The sequence below is a fragment of the Anser cygnoides genome, chromosome Z (genome assembly GCF_040182565.1).
Source record: "Anser cygnoides isolate HZ-2024a breed goose chromosome Z, Taihu_goose_T2T_genome, whole genome shotgun sequence".
NCBI lineage: Eukaryota > Metazoa > Chordata > Aves > Anseriformes > Anatidae > Anser > Anser cygnoides.
The window spans coordinates 59,392,793-59,419,803 of NC_089912.1; the positions used below are offsets into that span (position 1 = coordinate 59,392,793).

General features: G+C 54.9%; 1 protein-coding gene across 9 annotated transcripts in view; it reads left to right on the plus strand.

The window, feature by feature from the left end:
- The window catches only part of CTIF (cap binding complex dependent translation initiation factor), a 138,988-nt gene extending 127,255 nt beyond the window's left edge, over positions 1–11,733 (plus strand). For all 9 annotated transcript variants that reach the window (XM_066988826.1, XM_066988827.1, XM_066988828.1 and 6 more), the window contains 2 exons: positions 6,335–6,388; positions 7,833–11,733. In XM_066988826.1, the coding sequence (XP_066844927.1) occupies positions 6,335–6,388; positions 7,833–8,048 (270 nt within the window). In that variant the 3' untranslated portion in view covers positions 8,049–11,733. The remainder of the gene's footprint in view (positions 1–6,334; positions 6,389–7,832) is intronic.
- The last annotated feature ends 15,278 nt before the right edge of the window (positions 11,734–27,011 follow it).

Below are 27,011 nucleotides of genomic sequence, written 5' to 3' on the forward strand. Positions count from 1 at the left end.
GACCCGCGGAGAAGGCAGAGGAAGCAGTTACGTCGGGGAAGAAACGGGGCTAGATACCATCTCACCGGATGGTCCCTCCTCCTCGCGTGGCTTTGTTTCTGTCTTTCGCCCTCCGTACCCGGCATTGTTAGCTCCCGAGGCCCTTCCAGCTGGATGTAAACACAACTATTTGCGTCTGCCGCCATGCGCTCTCAGAAGAGCCAGGAAAGCGCAGAGCGTCCGGCGGGCAAGGGTGGAGCCCTTTGCAATCAAGCGCGATGGTCTCGCCGCTTTTTCTTTCCATGTTTTGTGTTTCCCCGGACCCTTGGGATGAGATCACATCCTCTGCTCCCAGGGTTATTATGTCTTCAGACAGGCAGGATGAAGCCGGCCGTCTGGGTGGCTCAGTGTCCCGCGCGCGCAGACTGGGTGGCTCTGTCCGTGCGCACCTCGGGGTCCCGCTCGGGTAGCCCCGGTGGTCCTGCGGGTGAGGGCCCCCAGCTCCAGCCTGGGTGCCTAATGGGAGCCACCAGACTGCCCTGGCTGGCTTGGTGAGTGACCAGATTTTCTTCGTCATTGTCTCCAGTAATTGCCTTTTAATGGTTTCCATCTTCGTAGGAATCCCTTCTGCTGTTCCAGATCCGGGGAGCGAGAGTCGTGTTTCATGGTTTCCCTTGTCTGCAGTGGAAAGGAGTAGGAGGAGTTTCCCACGGCTGGGTACAGGGTTTTGTTCCTCTGGCCTTAATTCAATTTGCTGTTAAGTATCTCTTGTTTGAGTTCCTCAGGAGCCCGACAAGGAGGATAACCAACATTTTGGTTTACTTGATGCAATAAACAAACTAATCTCTGCTTACCATCCTCCCAGGGAGTTCTGGTTGGGTAACAGAAGAACACAAGTCTCCTCCTCGGCTAAAAGCAGCACGTCGCTGTAAGACAAGTAGGTGCCACCAAGCCAATTCCTTCAGGTTGTCCCAAATACATTAGGGAAAAGCCTCCCGTGGACATGGCAGCCATGCCAGCGGGAGCAGCTCCAGCCCATAGCTCCTCGTGGGGCCAGCAGTGCCCCGTGCTGGTGGCCTCTTCCTAACAGAGCAAGTGTGAATTGCCATCAGCATCTTCTCTAAGGGGCTGAGACCCGGCCACCCGTGTCAGGGAGCTGGGAAGAGGGACCTCTAGATGAGATGCAAGGGCTGGTGGCACCTCATGCATCTTCAGGGGGCTCGAAACCTTCACTGCAGGAGCAGAAGGCCATGTGGAGAGAAGGATCAATTCCAGTGGACAGCTCAAAGCTAGATGGCAAAGAGTTGGGTGAGATGGGCCTCATGAGCTGGGGTTCTCCTGTTATCCCTCCCCAGGGACGGTGTGGACATGGTGAGCTTGAGCTACAGCAGGGTGGACACAGCCTGGCCTGATGAGGTGAGCCCCAGGACCTGCTACCTGTCTTCGTGCAGACCTCACCAAAACAAGCCCAGAGGCCACAGGCTGAGCTTTTAAGGTGGCTGTTCTTGTTTTCTCAAGTCATGTTCAGCCTCACCTTCTGCTGTCGATACGGAGTGCAGTGGGGCTGGGCGAGAAGGCAGCGTGCCTTCTGCATCCCCCTCATCAGCTCCGTAAGGGAAAGGTTCCCCAAACACATTTCACGTTTGGGCAACCTCAGCATCAAATGGCTCAGCAGAGAAGATGCCGCTTGTGACAGTGGCCTTCAAAAGGTCTTCTCTTTCCAAGATCTCAGTTGGTTTTTTGCTAGAGAAAGGTCTTGCCTCACCTGACTTGCCTAGCTCAGGGTATGCCCTGCCTGGCACTCGGTGCCCCACTGAGAGAGTGGCACTGGCAGAGTTTGTTGGTGGGTGCCGGGTCAGCCCAGCTGACACCGATGCCCGGGGTCAGGGAACTGATACTTCTGATGGGAGCGGATTGTAGAAATCCTGTAACTGGCCTTGCTGGTAGAGTGTTTTGTAATTACTCATCCCCCACACCCTCGTTTGTACTCTGCATTTTCCCCAGTCTTGGCTGTTTTCACCACCCCGTGCCTAGTGACAATAAGAAAGCTGGAGCTGTAACAATCCCCTTCAGCTCCGTGAGCTGCGTGACTCTCCCTATGCAAAGCAGCAGAGGAGGCACATGGATCTTATCGCAGGCATCTTCCTTAAAGACTTGCGACAGTAGGTCGATAAGGGGCCCCTGGAAAAGCAGCAAATTGCTATTGATGTCTTTCTGCGGAGAGCCTGGGAAGTGCAGCCCCTCCTTTGTGGGGGGCTTTTGCTGCCAGGAGGATCCATCTATTAGGACGTGGGGCTTCCAGGAGGGGGCTGCCAGCCCTTGACCCATATCCCACCGGTGCCGTGAGCCCCCGGCAGCTGCTACGAGCAGAGCACACGTTTGCACCGTGCTGCAGTCACTCACGGCTCCCCAGGAGATGTCTCCTCCACCTTCTCACCTCTCTCCAAGAAGTCCCAGCGGTCCCGTGGCTCTGGGTGAATATTTCGGGAGGTGGGAAAGTTCTGGGTGCTTTCACACCAGCGTCCTCACGAAACACTGCTCGCTAAGAGGCAGTTTGCGGCAAGCGTTGCCTGTGCCGTTGTGCAAGCGCTGTCGCATCCCGTAATTAGTGCTGTGCCTCGCAGGAGGCATGGTGCTGCAGCTGTGGGGGGCAGTGTGCGCGCTCGGCTGCTCCCACTGCCCTTCCCGGTGGGGAGAGCTGCAGAGCACGATCCAGCCTGCGTGGTTTGGCGATAAGCGGGGACCGCAGGGCAGGTTCTCCGTCCTGCTCGTGGCGTGGGAGTGCCATGTAAGCGCTTCAGCCTCTCCACGGCCCTGTCCGTCTTTGGAGAAAGTTGGTAACGAACCCAAATAACTGCGGTATGTGTAACTGGGGAGCGTGGCTTGCTCCTGGTGGTCTGCACTGACTGCGTGAGAGCCCATTGCTGTTTGGAGGGAGCAAGCCAGGCCTCTGTGGCGAAGCCCAGCTGCAGTTTTGGGGCCTCTTTGCCCCCTCGAGCACTGTTGCATACCCATCCCATGGGACATCCCTTTGCAAAGATTCATTTCCCTCGGGAGGGCAGCAGAGGAAGGAACTGGGGGAAGAACACCCTGCGCCCCCCGTGCAATCCCCATCCCCCTGCTACCCCCCGCCGTCCCGGGAACAGCCCCTTGGGTTTATTTTCACGAAGACATTTAGCACCCATCGCCCAGCGGGACGCAGAAATTCGGGAGCCGGAGCCCTCCCTCCGCAGGGATGTCTGCAAAGCTGTTAGTCCGGCACCAGCAACAAAAGTGAGAAGCCTTTCGCAACCGAGGCTGGGTATTATATGACCAGCCGGGCAGATTCTGGCATGCAGCCTCCGCTCTTAGGAAATCGAGCAGACTCTTTGTCTGCTTTCCAGCAGGAACTGCTTCTTTCGCTCGCCCGATACGGGGAACCGGCTGGAGAGCAAAGGGAAGTTTTCTCGCAGCCAGCCCGAGCCTCGGGGGGATGATTACAGGCTGAGCCGAGCAGCGTGAGCAGCCCTCACCTGCGCTGCCTCTGCCTCGCGCTCCTTCCCCACCTCCCTCGCCCGTGCTGGGCAGCCGGGGCGAAAGATTGCCGAAGATTTGTTAGGTCAGAGGTTGGACTGGGTGATCTTGGAGGTCCCTTCCAACCCGGATGATTCTGTGATTCTGTGAAAGATGTGGGAACCTGCTGGAGAGAGACGTGGGGGGGCACGGGCACATCTCCGCAGCAGGGAGGAGCGGCTATAAATACTTAAATAAATAATAATTCCGATGTGGGAGCGCTAAGTTAATAGGTATAGCCTGTTTGCGTTAAGATATTTTAAGTAAATGTAAATCAGATTACGACTGTAGGGTTTTGAGCATGCAGAAGCGGGGAGTGCAGGGCCGCGATGTCCCCGGTAGCTGAGGAGTGCCCGTCCTGGCACAGCCCTGCCGCTGTGACCTGGCTGTCCCAGGGACATCCCGGCGGGACGGGGAGTGACATCTGGATGCCGTCTCCTTTCAGCCACGGGTAGATAAGGCAAATATTCCTTCTAGCCAAAACACTGCACCTTGGATAGTCTTTGACATATTCACCCACACGACCACTTTTTGAAGCAGGCGAAGAGTGTCCCAGCTCCGGGGCTGGGAAGCTGGGGCAAGGAAAGCCCAAGTGAAGCTGCAGCTTCTCCTGGCCACATCCCACCAGGGCAGACCAGGGCCACACGAGGAGAACGTGGCAGAGGAAGGAGGGGAATCAGACCACAATGGGACCTTCCTAATTGCCTCAGCAGTTGGAAAATCTTCCCCCAGTTTGCAAACTGAGTATGTCTGCATGCAGCCATGGGAGGAGAGCATCAGTTTCTTCAGTCTTCTTCCTGTTAGCTTTCTTTAACTCCACATTTCTTGCTTCAATTTTCATGCTATGTTCTTCACTGACAAATACCAAAATCAGGAGAGATGAGTGTATGTTAACTTGCAGCCCTGCTCCCTTCCACGCTCACAAGCCAGTCTCCATTAAAACACCCCAGCAGCATGTTCCTGGGCTACTGCCTGTTTATATTTGTCCCTGGTTGAAATATATATATTTTTTGTTGGGTTTAAAGTAATCTCATGTTTTTTTTGCGAAGTATCTGTGAACTGTTTGTGAGAACTTATCTCGGAGCATGCGGCTTGGTCTTAACTAACTTTTTCCAAACAACTCAGCAGGAAGATAAACTTGGGGGAACTGCTGCCTGCATTCAAAGCCCTGGCTGGACCTTTGGCTAACGCGAGATAAAACCGACGGGACCACATGCTCAGGCAGATGCTGTAAACATCGGCTTCAAAGCAAACAAACTGCTGTCTGCGGAAAGCAGAAGAGCGTGAAGACAAAACTTTAAGACCGATGTTAATTCCTCGAATTACCTCTTTTTTCCTAGCTTTTTCCAGCGGTTGTGGGCCTGTAAACAAATTGGCGTTTATTTGTAAAGGAAAGGAAAGAGGAAAAAATGAGTGGGCAGGAGAGACGATTAAGGCTGAGCAGCAGAGCTGCGGTGTTAACCAAGAAGTGTGACTTCGGAACAAATCCAGTTACACTGAGCCGTGTTGTGCATGGGCAGCTGTAATTAGTCTAGCCGCTTTTCCCAAGTATGCCTTTCCCTGACGAATTTCAGACACTAGTGAAGTCAGTTTTCCCAATTTTTCTCCCTTTTCTGCACGTTTAGTGCATGCATCCAGTGCATGCCAGCACCTGTGATTTTATCGGCCGCCTCGCGATAGCGCGTCGTTCACAACGCCCCGGCTGCCTGTGTCGGCTGGCTGAGAATTCCAGCTTTTATCTGCTTGGAAAACAACCCAAACAACCATGCTTTATCTCCTGTGGTTTGAGCAGAAAGCCTGAAACGGCGTCTTCGTGCGCACGACAAAGTCATAAAGCAAAGATGACAACAAAGAAGCATGTTATGCAAAAATACGTGTGGTTTTGCTCGTGGCCCCTGGTTTTGTGGGGTCGGACGGGCTGAGCTCCTGCACTTTGCCATTGCCAGGTGGACGCTGCCCCCTCACCGCATGCACCAGGTCTGAAACAAGAGGGGAGAGCGAGGTAGCAGCCCCAGGAAGATGTCGAAACACAGCAAGGAACTGGTGGACTGGGAGCTGCACAGGCATCTTCCCTCATCCCACACCATCATGGTCAGACCTTACGGCACCATTTGGGCTTTATCTTGAGAGCTGCTTGAGCCTACGAGCTTGTCTTTGCAATGCAAAGCTCCCAGAAAGCAGAGCAGGGCCTGGAGTTGGTTCCTGAAGTGGGGAAGCAGGTAAAAACGTAGCCAATAATACACCAAAATGTGGATGGAGATCCTCCTTCACTGCTTTGAGACCTCAGACAGGGGGGATGAGACAGTGAGAAGGGACCGGGGAAAATCCCATGCTCTCAGCAAGCAGCATTGCTCCAGAAGAAAATTTTACACCTGAGACACAACAGTTTCACTGGAACCATTGTGCTTGCAACCGTATATAATCAGCCTGGAAGGAGCCGTATTAATTACAGCGCGCCGGACGTTAGCACTCTGCCATCGGGTGATTTCGTGGCTGTTGGGAGACTGTCCCAGTGGGACGGGGAGGCTTGGCCGTGGGCGGGCAGCCCTTGGGCAGGAGCCCAGCACTGCCCTGCCCTCCCAAAGGGCTGCTCTGCTGCCTGGGTACGGTCATCTGAGGGCTGTGTTTCCTGGCCGCGTACATGGAACGAGTGCATTTTCTCATTGCCTGCCGGGGGGGGGTGAAAAAAAGGCATTGTTAAACTAATGGAAATGTATCCCGAAAGTTGTTAATCTAAAAGGTCCAGCGGGAGGAGGAGGAGGTCGCGCATTTCCACTCACCCCCTCTCTCCTCTCTCTTGCAGTTGTTGCAATCTCAGGACGTGAAGGAGGACGCCGTGCTTTGCTGCTCCATGGAGGTAGGGAAGCTCTGATGCCACCGGCCCCTCCTCGTTGCTCTGCCCCTTCTGTCCTTGGCTGTGCATGTGCCCAAACCCAGAGCCATGTCACCTAGCTGCGTTACACCCAAATACAAAAGACAGCACCGTGGGATAAGAGAGGAGGCTCTGTCTCTGTGCTTCCAATGCCTGTGAATGGATGCAACCAAATTTGCTCGCTGGGGTCCCACCACAAAACTAATTCCTATCATCCCGGTCCCTCTGAATCTCTTCCAGATCCCTTCAGATCTCACCCTGCGGTATTTTTAAGCACAAAACCACCTGTATCGGAGCAAAGGCTCCATCACGCTGCCTTTGCTCATGCAGTGGCAGTGGCTCCCGCAGAGAGGCTTGGTGTGCTCAGAAAGCTTTGCAGAGAAACGTTGGTACAAATATAGCACGGGTGGAATTGCAAAGTTTCATTAGCTTCGCTTTTTGGAAGTGATTGGCCCGTGGGGACTGATGCTTGCCTTGCAGAGAGAGGTTGAAGTAGGCTGCAAAATTGCAGCTGGATGGTTGAAATTCAGCAAAGCGGCAGGCGGCTGAAGAGGAGAGTTTGCATTTTTAAGGTCAGGACTTCTGAGAACTCTCTGTTAAATCCCTGATGCCTCGCGAGCCTCCATGTGATGGAGACCTCATGCTCTCTGCTCTGAGGTGGGGTTTTCTGGGGCTTACTCTGCTTTGAAAGCACTTGGCCATCCTCGGAAAAGAGGTGCGACGGGTGGAAATGCAGACCCAGGCGCTGTGCAAAGGGCAGGCAGGATTTGTTATGCATGCAGGAGAGCCCTGCTTAGTCAGATTAATGACTAGGAGTCACTGACAGCTGTGAATCAGCGCGTAAATGAGGGAGCAGGTAAAAGGCAGGGATACCACATCACAGCGCGCACTTTGTTTTGACAATAGCTTGATTTTTAGGTGGGATTTTTCAAAAGCACCCGGTGCTGCCGCCTTTGAAGTCAGTGGGAGCTGAACCACTCACTCCTACGGCAGCCCGGCGCGAGCGCTTTCGAAACCCTCACCCGTAGCGCGCGGCTCTGGGCAGCATCGGGGAGCTCACCAACAGCAGCATCACAGCATCTCCCGGCTGGGGGAAAGCTGGGGGAGTGTGAATGTGGGCGAAAAAAAAAAAAAAAAAGAGCAGGCTGCATTTTGCATATTTTTGGAAAACAGCCCTACTGTGTAAATACTGCCTCGCTGCTGCTGGAGTCGGCTCGGTGCATGCCCGCAAGCTGTGACACGGCAGCACCTGCAGCTCGCGTCCCGCTGCCCTCCTGCCAGCGTCACATTTTCGGCGGTGCCGAGCAGCTTTCCTCCCCTCCTGGCTGCCCGGGAGGATCCCCCCCCCACCTCAAAACACAACGGTAGCACAAGCCGTGGCGGCAGCTCGCGCTTTAACGTGCCGCCTGTGACCCCTCTGTCCCGACAGCTGCAGAGCACCGGCCGGCTGCTGGAGGAGCAGCTGCCCGAGATGATGACGGAGCTGCTGGCCATCGCCCGCGACAAGATGCTGTGCCCCTCCGAGTCCATGCTGACGCGGTCCCTCCTGCTGGAGGTCATCGAGCTGCACGCCAACAACTGGAACCCGCTGACGCCCACCATCACGCAGTACTACAACAAGACAATCCAAAAACTGACGGCCTGAGGGGCAGGGCAGGGAGGGGTGGGAAGGGGCGAGAAGGAGACATGCACCTTAGCGGGATCCGGCTCTCGCGGCCCGGCGAGCGCCTTTCTGATTTAAATACCTAAGCAGACAAACCCCAGCATGCTTGAGAATACGTTCGTGGGGTGGGGAGGGAGAAGCATGTTTCTTTTCAGCTGTGTCGCCAAGTGCCACCCCTCTTCCCTGCCGTGTTTTTGTTTTAGGGTTTCTTTTATGAAATCATTGCTCCAGCAGCAGTGCATCCCGCCGGGTTATTGTTTGGCTTTAGAAAGAAGACAGCGAGTTGGAAAAGCGAGCCCGAGTGGGGGCTAGTATTGTTTTCACACCGTCCTCCCGGCTTGCCCTGGCCAACTGGCAGGAGACAGCACGCAGCAGATGTCCCGGGAGGACAAAGCGCGACACACACTACACCAGACGCTCATAATTGACGGCTTTTGTCAAGCGGAGCTTTCGTTATTCCCCCCCCCCTCCTCTTGTCTTCGACTTTCTGCTCCCCCACCTCCCCTCCGTCTACTCGCCGCCCCTTCGGACGCCAACCGGCGAGCAGGATGGCTTTCTTATTTGCACTGGGTTTTGTTTTTCTTGGTCATTTGTATTTTATTCTATTTTATTTTATTTTATTTTATTGTGAACGGACAATTGCGATCAGCGCGGAGACGTGTAAGTGACGCCTTCCTGCGAGCTCACAAATGGTTTACGTGAAGATGCTGAAGTAGGAGGAGGATTTTTAAGGAGCCCAAAAGCCACTGTAGAAGTAACATAGCCACAGTCGTCTTGCCAGTAACCTCGCAGATTAACTGAAAAATGTGTGCCCTGAGCTGGGAGCTCCAAGAAACACGGGATGCTGGGGCTGCTTGCTCTGGCTGGTAAAGCCGCCGCATCCCCCATCCACTAAACTATAACCCGTTTATTTTTTTGTAATTTTTTTGTTTCCGTTGAAAGAGTGCTTTATTGTAATTACTGTCATGGTTGTAATAATACGTTTAAAACCAGGCCCATTGTAGTTGGGCCTAGTAATGTACAGGGCAATGGAGAAATGAAGACTTGATGTTCTTCTTGGGAAACCGGAGGAGAGAAGACAAGAAGTGCATGGCAAAAAAGGAGGGAAAAAAGAAGAGGAAAACAATGAAAAGCCAAAAATACAGGTTTTGAGCCTGGCTTCTAACTGGCTGCATTTCCTATCCAGTATTTGTAGGTGTGCATTGTACAGGGGCAGCTGTGTGCCCTGGTTGGTGTAGGTGGTACCGTGTCCCCGAGCGCAGGGTGACGTGTTCGGAGGGAGCAGGGCGAGGCTGGGTGTCTGGGATGGTGCTGGGGAGGTGGGAGAGATGGGAGGTGGGAGATACGGGAGGTGGGAGAGATGGGGAGAAGGGAGAGATGGGGAGAAGGGAGAGATGGAGAGATGATGGTGGATTTGGGGAGGCGTTCGCCCGGCGGAGCTGGAAGTGTCCTGAGTATGGATGGCAAGTGAGTGGCGACCAGCAGGCGTCAGGACTCGGTGTTTCCTTGTTCTCTTCTCTGCCAATGATGTCCACACGAAATCCCTGACAGTGCTCATTTTGGTGAGGTGGGAGAGAAGCAGAGGAAGCCCCAGCCCCGCGCTGCCATCCCGATCTCGGGTGCCTTAGGGAGCTGCCGGCCTGCGTGCGAGGGGCAGGAGGCTCCCCCGTGCATGTGTTCAGGAGCTGAGCGTCCTGGCCGTGTGGTTCGGCACAACTTGGACTTTTCATGAGGTTGTCTGTGGGTACATTTCGTGGAGCACGAGGAAAGGAGCTGGAAAGAGGAGCTTCAGCGGCCCATGTCTGCACAGGCCAATTCCTGGGCTGGGGATGTAGGCCCGGCAGCCACGTTAGCACTGCCACAGAAGAGCGGAGAGGCCGGGAGGTGTAAGCATGAAGCTGGACTGCATCAGGCCCGTCGGTGTCGGACAGCAGGGCCGTGCCCTTGCTCTTGGCCTTCCCAGCCCCACAGGGAGTGGAGGCGTGAATGTCGGTGTGAGCCCGGAAAGTCGCCGCCAGCAGCCCCGGAGCAGCCTTGGCCCCGGCCAAGAGGCGTGTGGGGAGCGGAGGGGGAGCGAGGGCTTAAATTGAGCAAACGGAGTGAAATTACCCGTGGTGAGGACAATTTGTCAAGGGGCCTTTAGTGTCGTGACAGCCTCCGACGTGCGAGCTGCACGCGGTCGATCGGTGTAAATTAGGCCCCGCCGGTCGGAAGCATTAATGAGGTAGCGGGGGCTAGGGAGGTGCTGCTGCTCTGTCAGGCTTTGTGGAGAAGAACGGAGGAAAAGCTTTGCTGGTTTTTTTTTTTTTGAATACCAGAAGAGCCTCCCCGCATCCCGCTCCGCATCCCTTGGGGCCTGTTCTCTGAACGCAGCAAAAGAAGAAAAATAAAAAGAAAAATAAAAAGAAAAACAGAAAAGCCCGGAGGAGCTTCGGCCCGTGGCTTTGCCCTCCATCGCTGGGATTTCTCCCGTGGAATAGCTTTCCTGTGAAATCTGTCTTTTTTAATGTCTGTCGTCTGTCTCCGCCGTTAGGGTCCGTTCATCCAGCCACTCACCGCTTGGTAACTCGGTACGTCAGTCGCTCTGTTGATGCGTGAGAATCTAGATGTTGACCAAAAAAGTATTTTTTTCCCCCGGAATTACGTGCTGCCGCTGGCATCCCTGCAGTCCCTCGGTGGGAAGCCCATGGTATTTGGAAGGGAAGATGCCACCGGCGAGGCAATGCGGAGGGGTGGGGGCAGCAGTGCGTTTTGGGGACAGAACACCCTTCTTTGGCCAAATCCGTGTCAGGCCAAACCTGGGGCTGGTGTAAGGACGTGGTGATGCCCGGAGCCGCCGGCTCTGCTCCCCACGGAGCTCCCAGCACCCGGTCCCCTCCTTCCCAGCCAAATCATTGCCAAACTGGAGGCTTTGGCTGCCAACAAGCGGCCTGCTTGGTTTCCCCATGAGGGATTTGACCCCCCTCCTGTATGGAGAAGTCTCCTTTGTACGGAGGTGAAATGAGAATGGGGGAAAAAAGGCAAAGTAAGCGATTTGCCTGGTTCCCCTCTTCCCCCGAAGGAGATTAATTAGTATCTATTCTTGGCATGATTGATGGCTTTGAAGGAAAACTTGTCAGAATAACTTATGATTTATTTTCCTGCTTATTTTTATAACATCCCTCACTTGGAAGTCTCTCAAAATCTGAAATACGATTTTTATTTCCCCGCTGGGTATTTTATGGCTTTACACAAATTTTGCTCTTCTTGGTGTTAGCTGTTAGCCAGTCCCGGTGATACTTGCAGTATTTTTCAGGAGAAACGACTCTAAGGGTTGCAAAGTCCTGTTGATGGCCAACGGGGCTATGGTGTCCTGCAGAACGTGGATTTAATGCTAGCAATTCATTTTTAATGTATTTATTTGCATTTGAAAAAGCAACGTTTTTAATTTAATCATGTTTGTTAAACTAAGTGCTTAAAAAAAAAAAAAGGAGAAAGGTTTTGGGGACAATAAAGACTAGATCTTCATACTAGAGAAAACAAAAACTCATCGTTTTCAGCATTTCAGAGACTGTTAAAACAAGGGAGCTCATAACTCTTTGTGGCAATTCAGTCTTGTTTATAGAACATCCAAACCCACTGTATGCTATAAAACGCATCATCTGAGTAATAAATGTTTAAAGCTTGACGTTTCCCCATCTCTTTGTCGGTACGTGCAGTCAGTTTTGGTGGTCTGGGGGGACTGTTGCTTAGCTTGGAACAAAGGATGGAGGGAGAAAAAAAAACATTTGTGGTGTCTGCTTCGAAACGGAGCCCCTGGGTCTGATCCTGCAGCTCCGTTTGGTGACTCAGCACCGCTCAGCACCAGGGATGGGGCTGACCCCGCGGTGCATCACGGCTCGGAGCAGACCACTCCGTCTTTTACTCGATGCAACCTGCTAAGAAAAAAAAATAAAAAAAATAAACCTGTGGTTTTTCTAAGCAGTCTCCCCTGGAAAACCCGTCTCAGCCTAGCCGGAGTCAATTAGAGAAGGTTTTCAGCTAATTGAAATGCGTGTGTTCGCCCAGGAAGCCGCAGGTCACTCGAGGTGAGCGGTTTGTGTCATCGGGCTCCCGGGCTACGGCCAGAAAATTGCAGGTGCTCCAGTTACTGCTGCTGGAGAAGCCTGCTGTCTCTTGCGAAAGGCCCTACGTGACCGTGCGTGTGTGCTCGCAGCTCGCTGCAGCGCGGCCGGGCTGCAGAATAAATAGAGGAGCGGGTGGGAGGAGGTGGGTCCCGCCGCTGGCCGGGGCTCGTCTCCTGTACCAGCACGTCTGCAGCAGCGCGGTCCCTCGTCAGGAGCACAGCTAGCAAAAAAAAAAAATCATTTTTGCTGTTGTTTTCCCATCCACAGGTGTAAAGTGATATTGAGTTGAGTGTCCTCATGGGGAAGGTGATGCAAAGCCTGCTCGGCCCTTCTGCAGACTGGTCTGCGTTGGGTTTTTCTGAGGGTGGTGCAGGGGGAAGCAATGACCAGGTCTGTGCTCACTGCGGCATCCTGACCAGCTTCAGCTCAGGGCGGCCGAGCCAAAAGCAGGGCCAGGCCCTGGGCCGCCAGGGTGTCTTCGGTGAGACAACAGCATGCAGCAAACAGGAGGCTTGGGAGCAGACTGGCGGTCATTGCTGCGGGTCTGAAGCTTTCGAGACGCAGGAATATTTCTGCGAATTCCTCGCGGCTGCCAAAAACCCAGGCAGCAGCAAATAAAGAAACCCCATGAATCACAGCAAGTTTGCTTTGCTTTCCTGAAGCATGGCAAACCTGCAAAATAACAGGGATGTTTTCCTCTTCCAGCAGCTCTACTTCTAACACTGAGTAATGACTGGAGTTTTTAAATGCTCGTGCTAGTGGCAAAATGGATAACAAAGACAAATCCCGTCTAAGTGACAAAGCGAGTTCACACTTAACATAATGGCGCTGCTGCCGTGTTTGTGAGCCGAAATGTAGCTTAAATGATTATTGCTTTGGCAAAAGTAAAAACAGGCCATTAGCCGGCAGGGTGGGACGGCCGCGGTCGCTGCCTTTGTAATTAAACCCTTCTCCGGGGCTGCGTTTGTTAGCAGCTTGCTTCAGCTTCGGTGACGGAGATGGAGCTGTGACCGGCATTTTTTGCGTCGGAATTGGGGTGCGTGGAGCCTTGGGAGCTGGTGGGGACCGCAGCAGCATCCCCGCTGCGGCTGGGCTCAAACCTGCTGAGCTCGGCCACGCCGGCCTTGTCTTAAAGCCTGCAGAAAATAGGGTTTTGTTGAGGGCTTTGGGGCCGGCGCAGGCACCACGTCTGCACGTGTGGCTCCCCATGCGCGTGGTGCCGGGGCGTCCCGACGCACCCACCTGCGTGGGTGTGCAACCTCGCCTGGGGCGCAGGCACTCAGAGCCTTGCAAAAGGCACCCTGATCGGTGGGGGGGAGGCAGTTTGGGGCGGCTTTCTGATGGATTTCGGCAATTTGGGCACAAGGAGTGTTTTTGCCGTATATGAAGGACCGTGCTCTAAAGGTGCAACGAAAAGAAGAAGGGTGCAACAGTAACACACACCGCAAAGCCGCATGGCCCCTGCACAACAATAACACACACCACCAGGCTGCATGGCCCCTGCACAACAATAACACACACCACCAGGCTGCATGGCCTCTTCCTTTTGGACCCTACACAGTTGATCACCAGTTACAAAGCCTTGTGTGGCTACCTAAAGGTGACTATTGAGCCAGGCTTCGTGTCTATCCCAGCACACAGGACTTTTCTGAATTAATGCCTAGAGCTTAACTTCTGAAAAAAAAAAATAATAATAATAATTAAAAAAAAATAATATCCCATCCCAAGGATGTGATTTAATGATTTAAACGTTTTTGGAGATGGTTGTCCTCGCAGCCGAGCGTGAGTGAGCACGGAGGCAGGGTCTCGGCGGGTTGCGTGCTGAGCTGGTGCCTCGCAGAGCGCTGGGTGAGCGCCGGCTCGCTCCTTAGCACCGCTTACAGCCATGCCACAGCGCTCATGGGGAAAAAATGCACAGTCCCTCTCAAGAGAAATGCCGAGATTTCCAAATTCCGTTCTGTCCTAAATCGTCCGAGTTTTTCACCAAACAAAGCGCCGCGTTTCAATGCATGTTGTGTTGCTGTAGCAATAACATTTAAACAAAGTGTTTTCGCTTTATTAGCACAGACCTTTTCAATAACTTCCCATCAAGCGTTCCCGGGAAACGTTTCTGCTCCGTGAAAGGGGCACCGGGAGCACGGCCTGATCCCGACCAGCACTCCCTACCCCTGCCTGGATAACAGCCCCCGAATCCTCCCCCGCAGGAGGGGAGATCTCCTGCTGCCCGTCCATGCCCTGCACGTCCCGGCGGTTACCCAAAATTAGCGAGAAGTGCTCCCCGCCAGCTCAGACTGCACTTCTGAAATCGCTTTTTTGAGATTTGTAGATTTTGGGCTCAAAAAGGGAGCCTGCGAGAGCCCCATTTCGGGAAAGCAGAGGTTGGAGGAGGAGGGGGCGGGGGGCAGGGAGGATTAAAGGTGTGTCGGGAGATGGGTTACAAAAACCTGTCTGCTGGTAATTACACGTGTTGCGTTGTGAAAAACTGGTTTGAGGGCAAATGCTCTAAAATATTGCTCTGGGGAGAGAAAGGCAGCAAAGGTTGTGAAACACAGCTCGCGTATTGTTTTACAGCTAAGGTAACTTCTGTCCCCAGGGCTGTGTTTTACAGCGACTGCAAGAAATCAAACCCCAGCTCGCAGGCCTGGGCTGCAGTTCTTGTGGAGCACTAGCACGCGGCATGCTTGGTACCGTCGGAAAATCAGGTTTTGGGACGATTTCCTGAGATCAATGCAGTCTTATTTTTGGGGAGACAGGGAAAAGCATTTGGGAGAGTGGCTGCATAGCATGTGGAGGTTGCCTCATGGCTGCTGTTTCTGTAGTCACAGCACAGACACACTGCATGTCCTTTATCCAAATGTATGTTTATTCTGCATGTTCCTTATCCAAAACTGCCCTGCTGCTGCTCCTGTGAGCACCTTTACAAGCGGTGCTGCCGGGGCTTACGGGTCTCGCAGGGGCTAATCCTAAATAACCCTTAGGTTTGACTTTTCAGCCCCATTTACCCGTTTATTCCCCGTTTGCTCCCTGTCCTGTAACTTAAATCCGTATTTGCTCTGCCCCGTGTTTCCAAACAGCACGAGCCTGTCCCCTCCCAGCTCCATGCTGGCACCTTTGGCCACCACAGCTCCTGCTGTCCCTTTTGCCAGCCAAGGACATCTCGGGGACCACGAGCTGCCCTGTGCTAGTCTCTTTTCACCCATGCTCTTTTGGGGGGACAAGCAACCATCCCTGGTCCCCATATTTCCGATCTAGCACCCTGCACAAGAGCTTTCTCCCATTTTAATGCTTGCTGCTGGTGCAAACACCTTGCCTGGGGCGTGCTGGGTTTGCGTCCCCTCCTCTCCACCTATTTGTCCCCACGGTGCTGGACCAAATGGAGCAAAGAAAAAAAAAAATAAAAATAAAACCAGGGAGGCTGGGTGAGGGCACATCTGACCGAGGTGTCTCCTGGAGACCTGGCACAGCCCAGGGTGGCCCTGCTGGACACAGCAGGGGACAATCAGCCCCACACGAAGGAGATGCTCCCGTGGGTGGCCGGGATGCTCGCTGTCCCCTCTGGGCGCCCTGTCTGGTGGTGGGGTTTTGGGGACAGGGGGTGCTGGCGGAGGGGAGCCAGCCCCAGGACTCTCTGTCCCGCACGGCGCCGCGCCGGAGCCTGCTTTCTGGTGGGAACCGCCGGGACAGAATTAGAAGTAGGCTGAACTTTATCTACAACGTGAACTGAGTCTGAACCCGGCCCTGTTTTGCTTTGGTTTTTCCAAGGTCAAAGGAGTTCATGGGGAGAGAGGCAAGGGCGGAGGGCGGGGGGGGGGGGCACTGGATTTTTTTAACTTCTTTCTGTGAGTTTGCTGGCGTTGGCAGCCTCATCCGCAGGGAAATGCTGGAGGGTCATGGGAGAAGCTCTCCTCGCAGCGTTTCCATCCAGTGGCACTCGACCAGACCTCAGAGCCCCGGAGAGAGCAGCCCTGCAGCACCTCAGCCACGCATCTCCCTGGCCCCCTTCTCTCTTTCAACGCACGAAAGACAAGCAGCCCACCTCCCTGTGCCTTCAAATCCAAAAGCAAACCTAATACAATGAGCGCTGATGTGCCACATCCGTGAAGCCATCTCCAGGCCAGCCTGGGATGGTGATGTGGTGGCTCGAACACACATTTATTTCGCGTTGGACATCTGCTCTGCGGCTTCCCAGCCCTTCCCCATCCCGCCCCAAGCTCAGCCTGCATCTGGCCCAGCCCAGGGAGGACAAAGGGGAAAAGCGGAGAGGTTTTGGTGGTTTTTATGGTGGATAGCACACCGCGCAGTGCTCGAATACCTCGTGCTGCAGGTGGGGGTTTCCCTGCCAGCCCCGTCGGAGGGCTGGCCAGCGAGGCATTGCCCCCGGTGCAATGGGATTGCTCCCGGCACTTCCCACCCAGCCGGTCTTCTCTTCTGGGACCGGACGTGAGGCTTCACCGCCTGGCTGCTTCACCTCCTCGCTTACTCAAGAGTTGTTAGAAACCTTAGCAAAGCGCTCTAATTTTAACAAAGATGCCTCCAAGATCACTGACAAATTTAGGGAATGCACGGGGCAGACTCATTTCCTGGAACGGGAGCTACTGGAGAAAAAGTCCCTCTAGGCCGGCTCCTAACTATGACACATTTGATAGCCATTCAAGGACTACTGGGAAACGTGTAATTTGTCTCCGTGAGGCTTCAGACAGAGTTTCATCATCAAGTCTGACTGCTGCGTGAAACAAAAACTGCTAGCATCCACGAGCAGCCGTATAACCTCTTTCATTTCCATAGGATGTGTCATGAGGGTTATTTCTTTTTCCTGACCCGTTGCGGCGGCAGGACAGTATTTTATGCAGGGGATGCAGGGTGCCCTCATGCCCCCAGCGCCGTGTCTCTGCCCCACCTCTCCGGCCGCCCCGTGCCGTCCCGCGAGGGCTGGTGGCACAACCCCACGGCGCGCCCCAGGTGCCGGCCCCCGTTATCAATGAACTTTGGCTCCTCGAACCGTGGAAAACCCGCGGTGCCAGGGCGATAGGTGCCGGCGCCCCGCGGATCGGATTGCCCCGGGGGATTTGCTGGGAGTCCCATGACGCGGCTGGAAGGGAGCCCAGACGGCCGGGCACCGCCGCAGGGCGCTCGGCCGGGGTCCCCGGAGGACAGCCGGTGGCCTCCGTCCCCTGCTGCCACCCTCTGCGTGACAAACCCCAGCCCCACGTCAGCCCCGGGGCTCACCGGGGGAGCGATTCGCAACGCTGCGGTGTGGGACCGCTGGTGCGCGGGGCGAGGGTGGCTGGTGTCGGGTTTGCCCCCGCAGAGCCCACCCCGTGTGCCTCGACGCCCCGTGCCTGCATCGCCCACCCACGGGCGGCCACCTCGCCCTGCAGCCTCGGGGTGGCGTGGGACGGGTCCCTCGCTCCCTTTTCCAGCCCTGACCCACTTTCTCATGCTGCTCCCCCTCCCAGGAGCTGCAGCTTGCAGGCATTGCCCGGCGGGGTCATCCCAGGTCCTCGTGTCCCTCGCTGCTTTGTTTCGCCTGCGAGGTGCCGGGTGGGATCGCGGAGCTGCTTCCCGGGCGGCTTTGTGGGCAGGCTGGGAGCCCCCAGGGAGCCCCTGCTCCATTTTGAGCCGCCCAGCCCCGCTCCTGAGACATGCAATCCCACCCTGATTCCTCCTGGAAGCAGATAAGGTGGAGGAAGGAGATAAGACGGCGGCTGCCCCCCCGGCAGGGCCAGAAGCCCCCGTGCAGATGTGGAGGAGGGATTGTGGTGTGGGGTCGGCACAGCCACCTGCATCCCACAGGGAATTCCTGCCCACATCCCACTGCCTGCCTGCTCACCCAGATCCCCCCCTTTCCCCTCTGCCAGGGAAATCCTGGATTTATTTGCTTGTTTTTTGGTGGCTGAGGGGCCCCCGCACCCAGATCCTGCCTGCGCTGCGAGCAGAGCTGGGTGCAGAACAGGGTCCCAGAGCAGCGGCTGGTCTGGGAACGGGACTGCAGAGCTGCCAAAGGTTTGTGCCAAAGGTGATTTTATGGGGCAGTGGCAAGCAGCACGCCCTGGCCTTAGTGGTGGGCAGCGGATATGGCAGTGGGCTGGAAACAGCTGGGTTTGGGGTCACCGACGTAGGTGGAGCGGATGCCACCAAAAATGCTGGTGAAGATGTGGATAGCTGTACTTCAGTGCGTATCAAATGGCCCGAAGTAAAATCCACAGGGGAGGAAATGGAGCTCTGACGGAAAACCAGGCAGACATCTCCACTGCAGACGCACCTTTCAAGCAGGAAACAAACAAACAAACAAGTTTCAAAATCCCTTTTTGCCCTCAAAACGTTTTTATCAGGCATGCAGTGCGCGCACAGCGACTTGCTGCTCTGCCACAAAGATCCCAGGGCTCCCCGCGGTCCTGTGGCTGTTTGCCCTTAGCACAACCACCCCTACCTCTGCAAAGCCATACAGAGCGGGCGGATAGCTGGGCAACAGCTGCTACGTTCTGTAGCAGTAATTCTGCAATAATAATAGGAATTTAAGATGTATTGAATAACACTGACCCCCGTAAGTAATATGTAATAAATGACAGATAATGATTTAGTAATAAAGGTGGTGAACTAGTAATAGAGGAAGTCTGGAAGACAATTTGTAAAGTGCTCAGAAAATTAAAAGATATCCCAGAGTTTGAAGGACCTGGGGTTGTTTAGTCTAGAGAAGAAAAAAAACAGAGAGGGAACACAGTAAATCCTAAAATGTAGCCACCAAGAGAAAGGAAATAAACCCTTCATAATCACAAAGGAAGGACCAAGAAGTCAGAGGCTTCGGCTGCAGGAAGGAAGATGCAGCCTGGGTGACAGAGGGCAACTTGCCAGTGCAGGGGATAATTAAGGCTTGGAAAAATTGTCTGAAAAAAAATAGTTTCACATGAGATTTTCAAGAAGAGGTTGGAAAAATGCCTGTCACCAGGGGTTTTTTTAAAGACAGCTGAATTGCCCTTTGGTTTAGGGGTGGACTTGCTGATTTTTGGTGCTCTCTTCCAATCCCATTTTCTAGTATTGGTTCATTTTTCTTCCTTCATCGGGTTGAATTTTGATTTTGAGGACATTTTTCTTCCTTGTCTGCATGCCCATCATCCTGCAGGGCAGCGTTCTGCTCCGGCAGCAAGGCTAACAGATCTCCGAAGGACACAGATGCCGCACATGCAGCGGGCAAAAACACGAGATAGAGATTACTAACTAAAAAAAGACGGGGATTTTACAGACATTATTCCAGCTATTTGACGTCCGTGCAGAACAGATGGGAGCCGAGTTCCTCAAATGTCTGTCAAAGAGACGTGCGCAGGAACAACCCTGGGCACGGAGGGCAAAGAATTGTTTTTGTGAGCTGCTCTATGCCCACCGATAGCGCGGGCTCTGACATTCCTGCCACAGATAAAGACCAGTATAAGTGAGATAAATCCTGTCTAAATCCTTTTCATGTTCCTCAGGCTTGCGCTCCAAGGACAGACAGGATGATAGCGAGATGGTGAGGAAGAAGAAGCCTTGGTGTGCAGAGAGCTCTTCGCGTTTCGGAGCTCTTTACGGAGGAGGCGCGTGGCACGGAGAAACCCCACAAACAAAGCTGGGTCTGGAGAGCCTCAGCTTGGGAAGGTCTCAAAAATGAATGAGGTTTTAAGGAGGGGCTACGAGACGAGGGTGAGCAGGGAGCGGTTTGGAGGAATTTTAATTAACATCAGCATTTGCAATGTTATTTAATAAGGTCCAAAAACATCTGAGAACAATGAAAGCTGAAACCAGCATCCCACATTTCACGGAGCAGAGGCTAGGGTAGAGGGATTGGCTTCCCCGGGGGGAAGAGGGCACCTGAAGGAGTGGAAGCTCCTGAGGAAAGAAGAGCTCTGGGCAGGAACATGTTCTGGGAGATCGTCAGGTCGGGGGTGGAGGAAGGACCCCAGCATCCCGTGGTGGGAGATGCCCCACGCGTGCTGTGGGTCCTGCACCAGCCCCTGGGGCTGTGCATGGTGTAGGGCCACATGAGGTGGTGTTTAGGGAGGTGGGGCGCCAGCAGTATCAGAAACCCCAGTCCTTTTGGGACCCAGACGTCCCCTGCAGACACACCAGGTGCTCCCAGGGTCTGCTGTCTGCATTAAGCACCTTGCAGAAGCAGCTGAGACTTGAATATGCAAAGGGATACGAGTTCCTTTTTTGCAATTCAGGCACGGAATGGAGCAAGCTGAACCTGGCGAGGGCAGGGGGGAGAGAGATGGGATGGCCACCGGGCCACCGGGCCGCCGGCAGCAGCGGTGCGGGGACAGCGGCCGCGCACCATGCTTGGTGCCACGGGACCCCATCAGCCTCCCTCCAGCAGCTGCACACCCCAGGACCCTGGCGGACGTTTGGCCCCATCAGAAAGGGCAGCAGGGACCAGAGCGGGTTCCTGCAGCCCAAATAACACCGACCACAGGAGCAGGAGGGAAGGGCCAGGCCGGGCTGTGCGCGGCACGCAGCGCGCCGGCCTCGTCTGCTCAGGCGCTCCCCGTGCCTGGGCTTGTCGATGGGGTTGTTCGGAGCGATGACATAATTACGGTTTCTATCACAGATTAATAAGAAGTGGTTTTCAGCGATCTCGGAGGCATGCCTGAACTGGAAGGGCATTTCGCCTCCCCGCCGCGTGGAGCCGAGGGTGCCGTGCCCTCTTTGAGTCTCCTGGCGTGGCGGTCTCACCAAGCAGCAGCAGTGGGGCACTCATGTGCCTTGGGAAGGCATCCTTCCCGCGGTGCGTTATCCTCCGGGAAAATGGGCAGCCTTCGTCTCCAGCACAGAGCTGTGTACATAGACTGGGAAGAAGTGGTCGCGAGCCTCTAAAATAAATGACTTCTGCTGGTGGAGGGAAGCCACCCCAGCTGCTGTGGAGGCAGAGGGGCCGACAGCCAGCCCGTGGCTCGGTCGGGGCACTCAGGTTGGTGTTGGCCACGGCAAAAACACAGAGGGGCAGGAAAGTGTTGCTTCGGGAGGGAGGTGGCGGTGGAAGGACAAGGCAGTGAGACTTTCTTCTCTGCACATGAGGTCCCCCAGCCTTCCCCCTGCCCCATCACACAGCTCTTTTGGGCCATGTGAATCCCTCACATCATTCAGGTTAGGAGGTTCTGGTCTCTGGTGGATGAGCTTTTGTATAGCCCTGGGCTTGTCAAGCCTGGGGCTGCCCCTCAGCTACCCGGCACATCCGAAAGCCCTCATCAGGAGTCCCAGAGTCCAACCCAACTATTAAAAATAAAATAAAATAAAACCACTCAGACTGTCTTAAACACCAGGATAGTTCCTAAAAAATTTTTCATCCCTTGGCCATCCAGCCTCTGGGTCTTCGGCCTGCTCATGTTTTCACATTTCTCCTGTGGCTGGGGGACTGGACACATGTGCGTGTTTTCAGCAAAGGCGAGGTGCCCACACAGCATCCATGAGCTTCAGGGGGCACCCAGGGGTGCCAGGCAGAGCCCCTGGGTGGAAACTGTGCAGCGAGCTTGGAAAAGCAGCTGAGACTTCAGGGCATGAGCATACGATAGAGATTTGCTGTTCCCTGTGGTTTGCTGCTCTTGCTGTTGACCATCTCCACTCTCGGTCCCATTTTAGACATTCCTTACATTCTGCCTTACCACAATGCTGTGTCCCTGGTTGCTTCAGCTGGGGTTATTTTTCTGGACTGTCCATCTCTATTGGAAGGAGGAGGATGTGCTTTAAGCCCTCTGAACACCAAAATCGCCCTGCCTCTGTCTTCCTGGCGTTTCCCAAGCCGTGAGCAGGTCTGTATCTGGAGATCGGCTTCCTGTAACAAAGCAGGTCCCTATCTGGAGATCTGCTTTCCTGCAACAAGAATATGCCCCAGGTGAGAAATTTGCCTCCTGAACTCAGCGTGACCTCCCAGAACCGAAGGCTTCGGATGGGGAGCACCGGGGTTGACGGTGCGAAACACCCATCCATGCCTGGAGCCACGCTGCCGGGCATCGCGACGGCTCCCGGCGAAGACCTCGGCGGTCCCAAGAAGCACTGTGCTGGTGGGATGCCCCAAAAAAACAGTGCCTCCGACCAGCGGTGCCGCTGCCTGTGCTCAGCCCCATCTCCCAGAAAGGGCCTGAAGGGTTAAAGTAACAAGGAAAGTTTTACGAGTCCAGGCTCCAGATGTTCCAGCCGGGAAGATGAAAGCAGCCCGCTCTGCCTGGGTGGGGGGCACGGAGCCCCCACGGCCCCCGCAGCACCCCGTGGGGCCGTCCCCAGGCAGCGTCCTCCCTCCAGCCCTGCTCGTCCTGGCCCTGGCACGAGGAGCAGGTCAGGGAGCCCGCAGCAGCCCGTGGGTGCCCAGCTCTTCCCCCGCATCGGTTATTAAAAGCAGAGAGCGCTCCGACCGTGACATTCATCTCAGCTTCCCCGTGGCGTGCTGGGCAGGAAAATCAAACCGCAGGGCCCACGCTTGCAGGGAAGGAGTAAACAGCGCTTCCAGCGCGGGGCGTCTCCGGGAGCTGGGGTTTGCTGCACCAAGCCTTTGCGCCCTTAATTCTGCAGATGTGATGCCCAGCGACCAGCTGAGCACAGCCCCCGGCCACCTCGTCCGTGCGCCCTGCCCGCCGCTGCTGGCCCCGCTCCCGTCTCAGTCAGGGAGGTTGGTTGCCCTTCCTTTACATCCATCAAGCTCTAGAAATGCCTCGACGCCTGGTTTCTGCTTGCTTTCGATGGGCACCTTCTTGCAACGGCTTACGTCTCCGTTTTCCTCCTCTTCCAAGCCCTCAGCCCCAGTTTGCCGTGCAGCTGGGAGGGCAAACTTGTTTTCTGACCCATTTTCCCTTAGAGGCTAGCTCCGAAATGAGCTGATGAACCCCAGTAGCTCTGACACTGGGGGACAGTTATGTCCTTTCACTGGCTGAGTGACGGGGCTCTCCTGCTCCTTTACTTTGGGTGCAGGGTGCTTTGTGCAAAACAGATACTTTTGGGGTTGGAAGGGGATTTTTCCCCCGTGTTGAGCACATCCAGGTGGCACTATCAGCTGGCACTTCTCTGGTGTCCCAGCACAGCCCAGCTCCAGTGACCCACCACTACCAGAGTATCATATATGTTTTCTACAGGACGGAGCACGCACGTATAAATACGTCCAGAGTAATGCCAGCCTTAAATATTGCCTCTCCAGCAAAATTAATAGTTAGTCGCTTGCTGTATATGAGATTTTTTTTTTCCTTTTTTCTCGTGTGCGCTGTAACCTAGTAACCAGCAGCACCCGCACAGTCAGTGTCTGTCTTACACTGGTGTGTTCCCGTCTGGTACCAAGGAGCACTGCCAACAGCTCTCCCCCACCGAAGCCAGCAAGACCAGCCAGGTTTTGTTCTCAGAGCTGCTGAAACGCCCAGCACGCCTGGGTCTCCTTCCTCCAGCAGCGACGGAGCCAAGAGCTCCGAGCATCTGCTCGCGGCGTCGGGCTCGGCGGGGCTCGTCTCCTGCTGGCTGGAGGAGATCCGAGCCCCATCTCCCGGCGGTGCCCGGGGCCTGAGCTGTGGCTTGTGGGTGTGGAGGACATCAGAGGGCCCCCCTCGTGTTTCAGCTGCTCCCCGTGCCCCAGCACAGGGCAGCAAAGCCCACCCTTGCTGTCCCCTCGAGGAGGACGGACCACGGCACAGCTCCGCCTGCCTCTGCCCCAGGGCAGCTGCTGATTCGGGTCTTCCCCCTCCACCCAACTTTCTGTTTTTCTCTGAAAGCACAAACCGAATTCCCCCTCGGATTCCCACCTTGCTTTCAGGCCTGATTAACGCTGTCACAGGGTTCAGGAGTTACTCAGCGTGCTGACAGACAGGCTGACGTCTGAGCGGTGGAGCCTCTCGCCTTTCTGAAACCAGAGCTAAAAAAGAAGATGGTCTGGTTCGTCACCAGGAGCCCTTTGGCAGGTCACAATGCTGGTCCAGTCAGCAGGAGGAGGAAGAAAACATCCTGGGGTTTTCCCCCAGAGCTGATGTCAGGGACCTCGGCTGGTAAACGTGACATGGTGGTGACTTCCCTGCCAACCACAAGAACTACCTGAGCCTCTCAAGCGTTTTGGTTTTTGTTTCATTTCATCTGTAAGCCGCCCAAAGAGTTACGCTGTGACTCAGTGGAGTGCCCAGGGATGTCCCCTGGCTCTGCTGCACCAACGCACAGATGCCCGTCCTGCTGCAGTGCTGGCGCTGGCGGCACAGCAGGACCAGGGGGACAGACCCCTCTCTCCATGAGCTGGGGCCTGGTTCTGTCCTTGCTGTGATCCCCGCATTACTTGGGACAAGGTAATTCCCTCTGCAATGCCTGGCCCCGAAAGGCTCAGGCCCACGTGAGTCCCCGTGACCGTGCAGAAGGATGGCCAGGACTAGCCCCATCCATCACCTCCTACTACACATGTCCCCCCCCGTTGGTTGTTCAGCCCCCATCCATCTCCTCCCCTAAACCACCAGGGATCTCTCCCCAGCTTGACGTCTTGCCTCCAAGCCTGTGCCCGGTAAACCGGCCTTTATTTTTAAGCACATGTAGACAGCACAAAGCAAACGCTGTTTGCAGACAATTTTTGTTAATCCATCTCAAGCCAGTTCTTCCCCACTTTGCCTCCAGAAGCCCCTGCAAACCCGGACATGCACACGTACATAGACCCGGCCGAGCTTTCACGCCGAGTTGAGCCCCGCTGGGGCAGCTTTCCATGGGTAAACTGAGAGCAAAGTGCAACTAGCATAAAGCAGACACCTTCCCAGGGCCCCACGCTTTGCATGGCGTGGAGCTGCCGGCCCCTAACCACCCCACCACCCCGAGGGCTGCGTGGACAGAGGGGCCTGTTCACCTCGTGGACCTGCAAGCAGCCTGCAAGGCGAGAGCCTGCAGATGCCTTGGGGTGGATGGGGAATGAGTCCGACGCTGAGCGTCACCCAAGTGAGACAGGGATCACGGCTCTGCCCCGTGGAAGACCTGTGATCCCAAGATGGTGGAGGTTCACCTCTGTCCTTTGCAGTGCATCGGACCTTGTAGACACTATCTTTTATCAGCAGCTGACAGTGTGAGCGTATTTCACCTATGATTTATCGCCAAAAAGTGACATGGTTTGACCCTTCTTTATTGCACTCTTCAATTACCACTCAGCAACGCTGGAAAAAAAAAGGCCCGACCGTGCTGTAATTTACTGTGTTGCAGTGTGTCATTACAAGATTTAGTACCGATTACGCTGGAGCCATGGTACAAAGCAAGATTACAGTCAACTGGAACAGGCCGATTTCAGACATCCCAAATTTTCAGAGAAATACTTGTGCAGGGAGGGGAGGAGGGAGACACGTACCGCCAGGAAATCAGGACTTGAGACTGTCTCAGCCAGCTCATGTCTGAGCCTCTTAAGTGAATGAGCTTTGGGTAAGGTGATTTCTAAGGAGGCAAGAGTGGGACCGGCAGCTAAGCCGTGCAGAGCACGATGATACGTGAGGTCCCGGGGCCACCGCCGCTTTGCTGGAAGGTGGCCATGGATGTCCACAGCTCTCTGGGGGCTCATACGCAGGGGATGTGCCGTGGGAAGGAGTGGGCACGGAGCAAGAAGGACATCATATTTCTGGCCGGGAGCTACCTAGAGGCTGGACATCTGCATCTTCTTTTGGGAAGGAGCCAGCTCTGCCCTTGCCCACAGCTCCTCCATCCAAGGGCAGGCCGGGGCTGTGGTTCTGCTCCTTAATCCGGGCATTACTGGATCATCCAAATTTGACCAGATCAAGAGCAGCCACATAACTGCATTTCTGACAAATTACCTGCAGCACTCAGGCTTTATGTGAGCGCGTGTGTTTCAGCCTGGCTTGGCGCCAGCCGCAGCGGGACGGGCACAAAGCAGGAGGGATACGACCAGGAGAAGCCTCCGGCCACAGCGCACGGCGCCGGGGGGAGCAACTCGAAACAGGTCAGCACCTTGCTTGATGTGGCTGCGGCCTTTCTGAGCCCTACGGACGGATTTACAGCATCGGCAAACCCCAGCCAAGGGGAAATTCTTCCTCGCTTTAACCTCCTATCTCTATTTTAGCCTTCAGACTGCTTCCTACCCGAGCACCACCTGCATCTACCAGTCCTAGAGCTGAGCAAGCTCTGGGTGAATGGGAACACAGACGAGCTGGTGCTCAGCATCCTTCTATCATGTTCTTTTTTTTTTCTTCTTCTTCTTCTTTCTTCTTTTTATTTTTTTGCATTGAAAGAGGGCTAAAATTAGCTTAGCAGGAGGTGAAGTCTGGAACGTTTTAGCTAAAGCTGCAGTAGTATTGAAAAGACATAGTTTTGCTGATTTTTTCCCAGCCTTCTTACTGCAAACAGTGTTGCCTGGTCTTTTATTTTGACAGACGAATGCAAGCAAAGACCCCCATAAAATAAAGTGCTCCGTGAGGTGTTTTAACTCACTCTCCAGCCCAGCGCTGCAGCATTCAACCTGGCAAGCCACATCCATCCAGCCCAAGGTCCAGCCAGCTCAGCAACGTGTCTCCAGCCAAGGCCAGAGGCAGCCTCACAGGACAAGGGGTAACAAGGGGTGTGCAGAGGGTTTCCTGGCCCCAGGAGACCCTCGCAGCTCCTGGTGAGCAGTGCCACAGCCCGCCAGTGCTGCACCCATGGGGACACCTCCACAGGCAGCCTCTGGGCTCTGCTGGGTCACTTTATCCCTTTGCATTACGTACTTTGGAAAGCTGCTGTGAGGTGTGCTCATACAGGGGTACAGTCCCTCCATCCTCCTTCGCACCGCTCCCGGGAGGAGTTACAGCTTGTATCCTCTGTTTCTCGCAAGTGGGAGTCCTGAGAAAACAGCGTGGTTAAACGATCTGTTCACATCTCACTGCCTGATGAGCAAGGG